The sequence below is a fragment of the Gouania willdenowi genome, chromosome 12, assembly GCF_900634775.1.
Source record: "Gouania willdenowi chromosome 12, fGouWil2.1, whole genome shotgun sequence".
In the NCBI taxonomy this organism is placed as follows: domain Eukaryota; kingdom Metazoa; phylum Chordata; class Actinopteri; order Blenniiformes; family Gobiesocidae; genus Gouania; species Gouania willdenowi.
The window spans coordinates 33,237,808-33,242,160 of record NC_041055.1 but is presented as its reverse complement, the minus strand read 5'-3'; the positions used below and the strand labels follow the sequence as shown (position 1 = coordinate 33,242,160).

At 50.3% G+C, this 4,353-nt stretch overlaps 1 protein-coding gene across 2 annotated transcripts; it reads right to left on the bottom strand.

Moving 5' to 3' along the window:
• Nucleotides 1-239: 239 nt before the first annotated feature.
• nefma (neurofilament medium chain a) lies at nt 240-3,931 on the bottom strand. Of its 2 annotated transcripts, XM_028462297.1 has the most exons (4): nt 2,848-3,931; nt 2,187-2,311; nt 1,283-2,119; nt 240-1,252 (listed from the first exon to the last, which is right to left on the bottom strand). In XM_028462297.1, the coding sequence occupies exons 1-4, from the start codon at nt 3,823-3,825 to the stop codon at nt 484-486; spliced, it is 2,709 nt and encodes a 902-aa protein (XP_028318098.1). In that variant the 5' UTR covers nt 3,826-3,931; the 3' UTR covers nt 240-483. The 2 variants fall into 2 exon arrangements, with proteins under 2 accessions (XP_028318098.1, XP_028318097.1); XM_028462296.1 differs by having other exon boundaries at nt 240-2,119.
• Nucleotides 3,932-4,353: the final 422 nt, after the last annotated feature.

The following is a 4,353-nucleotide window of genomic DNA, read 5'->3' as shown; positions in this document are numbered from 1 at the left end:
AAAGTCATATTTTAATAAAATCGTAATTGTATGAGATTACAATCATAATATTTCAAGATTAAAGTCGTAATCTTTATAATAAAATGAAAATACATTCTGAGTGCTGTATCATCTAATCTCAGTGTTGAGAGTTAGTTTTTATTTGAATGTGGCCGTAAAGTTTTACATTCATTGGTTTAACATAGTTTCTGTAGGATGTGAGCGTCCCCCCCCCTGAGCGAACATGCAGGGACCCCCGACCCCCCCACCCACAGGCTGCAAAGGTAAAGGAGGATAAAATGTCTCAGTCATGTGACCGGGTCTGCAGTGAGTCGTTTAAAGCTTTCAGTCGACATGCAGATTAGACGCTAGCGTTGGAACGTTGACTTCCTGCTGTGGTTCTGATCCAGTTCTTCAGTGATTATTATTGTACATGGCTCTAGCTGTATGGATCTGGCTTTGCTCGCTTGTTGTGTTGGCCCCTCCCCTTTCCTCTTCCCCATCTCATTCCCCCTCCACCACCTGCTTGATGGACTGCGTGGACTGTTTCTCCGTCTTCTTGGTGGCGACCAGTTTCTCCGGCTGAGCCTCGTCCACCTCCTTCATTGTTTCCGTGACGGTGACGGACTTGGTGACACGCTTGGATCCGTCTTCTCCGGTGGTGATGGTCTCCACGGTCTTGGTGATGACCACCTTCTGGCTGCCGTCATCCTTCATCGGACTCTCGTCAACGCCGTTGGCGAGAACGTCGTCCTTGTCCCCGCCGCTTTTCTCCTCCGGGCTGCTCTGGTCCATGTCCCCGTTCATGGCCGCGTCCTTCTTCTCCACCTCCTTCTCCTCTTTCTTCTCCTTCTTTTCTTCTTCTTTTGAATCTGCTTTTTTCTCAGACGCGTCTCCAGGAGCTCTGGATGCTTCAGTCTTGGTCTCGCCCTTCGGAGACGCGGCTTTTGGAGATTCTGCCTTCGGTGACTCAGGGGATTTAGGTGAACCAGGTTTAGGAGAGTCAGACTTTGGAGAACTAGATTGTGGGGATGTAGGCTTAAGAGAGCTTGGCTTTGGGGATTCAGGTTTTGGAGATTCAGACTTAGGAGAACTAGGCTTTGGAGATTCAGACTTGGGAGAACTAGGCTTTGGAGATTCAGACTTAGGAGAACTAGGCTTTGGAGATTCAGACTTGGGAGAACTAGGCTTTGGAGATTCAGACTTGGGAGAACTAGGCTTTGGAGATTCAGACTTGGGAGAACTAGGCTTTGGAGATTCAGACTTGGGAGAACTAGGCTTTGGAGATTCAGACTTGGGAGAACTAGATTGTGGAGATGCAGGTTTAAGAGAGGTCGGCTTTTGGGATTCAGACTTTGGAGATTCAGACTTAGGAGAGCTCGGCTTAGAAGATTCTGACTTAGGTTCTTCTTTGGAGGCCTTTTCATCTGAAGCTTCAGTTTTCTGAGCTTCTTTCTTCTCTAAAACCATTTCTGTTTCATCACTTCTCTCATTTTTCACCAACTTCTCATCTTCTTCCTGGTCTTTATCTCCATCTTTCTCCTTTTCTTTCTCGTCTCCATCTTTAGAAGCTTCGTCAGCACCTGTATCTTCATCCTGGTCTCTATCCTCTTCCTCACCTTCACTGGCTTCTTTCTCTTTTTCAGGAGAAGCTTTAGAGGCTAACGTTTGCTCTACTTTGGCACAGAGCACCGTCTCCTCCACTTCCTCTTCCTCATCATCATCGTCTCCTTCACCTTCCTCCTCCTTCTCACCCTCTGCACCATCATCTTCCTCACCCTCGTCCTTTTCATCCTTATCCTCGTCCTTGCTGGGTGGGCGTGCACTGACGTTAGCTGTAGTAGCAGCTACAACCACCTCCTCCTCCTCTTCCTCTCCTCCCTCCTCTTCCTCACCACCTGTGTCTTCTCCACCCTCGTCTTCCTCTCCGCCTTTTCCCTGTGACTCAGAGAGCTCCTGAGCTAAGTCGGCCAGGGCCTCGTCAAAGTCGGCCTTCTCGTTCTCCACCCTCGTCTCCTCGATGATCTCCTCCACAAACTTATGCTGCACCTTTAGTTTGGGTTTGGTTGCCTTGGAAACGGTGATGGTTTGACGATAGGGAAACGTGTTGAAGTGAGTCTCCTCTCCGTCTAACAGTTTCCTGGAGGAGAAATAAAACAACGTTATCTTAAATACCTGCGTATGTAATCCAGTGATGTCAGGTTTACCTGTACGCAGCGATCTCTATGTCCAACGCCATCTTCACGTTAAGCAGATCCTGATACTCACGCAGGTGACGAGCCATCTCCCACTTGGTGCTTTTCAGCTCATTATCCAGCTGATGGATCGTCTCCTGAGAAAACACAACAACACGTTAAATATGAAGAACGAGCAGTTTTTCTGCTCTGATGAGGAACGACAAGGTTGTACTTTGATTTACACTGACGCTGTAATTTAAAAAGATGCTTGTGTTTGTGAAGGACAGCCTCCCCCCCCCCCCCCCCCCCCCCCCTCTGTGCTGCTGTGATGCAGCGCCATTGAACGCATCGACCCGTTGCTTCTGACTCAGCAAAACACAGAGTGAGGGTGTGTACTGCAGTGCGTGTCTCCCCTTATTAACCCTTTACCCCCCCTCCCCCCTCCTGTAAAAACATGAACAATATGAAGCTCCAACTCTCACAGAAACAAACTAAACAATTATTTATTTCAATTGATTTATTTTGTCATAAAATATCTGCGTCATTAAAACATCTACAAGTTAAAAATAAGTGTGCACATTATTCTGTAAATATAACCATAACTTATTAAACAGGTTAAATATTGGTGTTTAGAAACTCTCTTTTACGCACGGTTTGAACCTTTACGCACGGCGGCTCTTGGGGGTCCTACCTGCAGGCTGGACAGGTCCCCGCTGTGCCGGTCCTCTATGTCGTTGAGCTGCCTCTCCAGGGAGTCCCGGGTCCCGCGCACGGACTCCAGCTCCACGGTCTTGGCCTGCAGCTGTCTGCGGTAGTCTGTGATCTCGTCCCGGGCGGACTTGATGGCGTCCTTGTTCTGCTCCGCGGCCTCTGTGATCTTAGCGTAGCGGCACATGAACAGGTTCTCCACCTGCTGCAGGTTCTGGTCGGAGTGGTTCTCCAGCTCGCAGCGGATCTCCCGCAGCGCGTCCGTGATGTTGGCCCTCTGCAGCTCCTTGCGCTCCACGCTCACCTGGGACTCCTGGATCTGGGCGATGAGCTCGCTCACCTCCTCCTCGTGGTTGTTTCTGATGAAGGCGATTTCGTCCTGCAGAGACTGGACCTTTTTGTCCAGCTCGGATTTGATGAGGTCCGAGTCGCAGGCGTCCTTTTTCAGGACGCGGATCAGAGCTTCCGTCTCCTCCCGGATCCGCGCCTCCTCCTCAAAGCGGTCCCGGAGCCGCTGGATGTCCTCGTCCACGTGCTCCGTGTCCAGCTGGATGTGCGCCTTGTCCTGGTGGATCTGCTCCAGCGTGGCGCGCAGCTCGTGCAGCTCGTGGTTGTAGCGATCATCCAGCTGCCCGCGGGACGCGTTCTTGTTGCGCAGCGCGCGGATCTCCGCCTCCATCTGCTGGTTCTGCTGCTCCAGGTAGTGGACCTTATCTATGTAGACCACGAAGCGGTCGTTGAGGCCCTGGAGCTGCTCCTTCTCATTGGACCGTTTATAGTCTGTGGTCACCATGGAGCTATCAGTGGAGCTGTACGTCTTACTCACAGGCATGTTCACTGCCCTCCGGTACGTGCTGGTGACCGCGGACCCGGATACGGACCCAGGGCTGGACCGGGACCAGGACTGGGACCGGTACCCGCTGGAGCGGCCGTAGCCGTAGCCGTTGTTCCTGGAGTCCATGGTTATGGTTTAGTCCTGCACCACAGAAGAAGAGTTCAACCAACGGTGTGTGTGTGTGTGTGTGTGTGTGTGTGTGTGCAGCGCTCACAGAGACTGAGAACCTCTGCTGTCCGTCCTTTATAAAGCCTCCGTGCGTGTGCCCGTGCACGCAGAGCTCAGATTGTGTGTTTTATTGATGCGCACACACACACACACACACACACACACACACACTCCTCAGACAGTCTCCGGGGTTTCGTTCTCACACAAGCACGTGTGGTTGGGGTGTCCCGTTAAAGCTCGTGTCCCACCTAAGGCCCGCGGGCCGAATCCTGCCGTCAGAGCATCTAGTTTGGGCCGTGGAAACTTTGATGATCTATCAGCGTTTTGGTTCCAGATTTATACTTTATAATATTAATACAGGCAGATCATGTCCCACACACTTTGCTAAAATTAAAATTAATAATTTTCCAATTATTCTGTGATTATTCAATATTCACAATACATTTTTAGTTTGATCTGATCTGTTTTAATTTATAGTATAAAGGT

Excerpts from the sequence above, each read along its gene's own strand:
- nefma (XM_028462296.1), bottom strand. The coding sequence starts at position 3,825 with ATGGACTCCAGGAACAACGGCTACGGCTACGGCCGCTCCAGCGGGTAC. Across the intron at positions 2,312-2,847 it reads GGGACCTGTCCAGCCTGCAG|GAGACGATCCATCAGCTGGA; the intron begins GTAGGACCCCCA and ends GTGTTTTCTCAG. Across the intron at positions 2,120-2,186 it reads ATAGAGATCGCTGCGTACAG|GAAACTGTTAGACGGAGAGG; the intron begins GTAAACCTGACA and ends TTTCTCCTCCAG.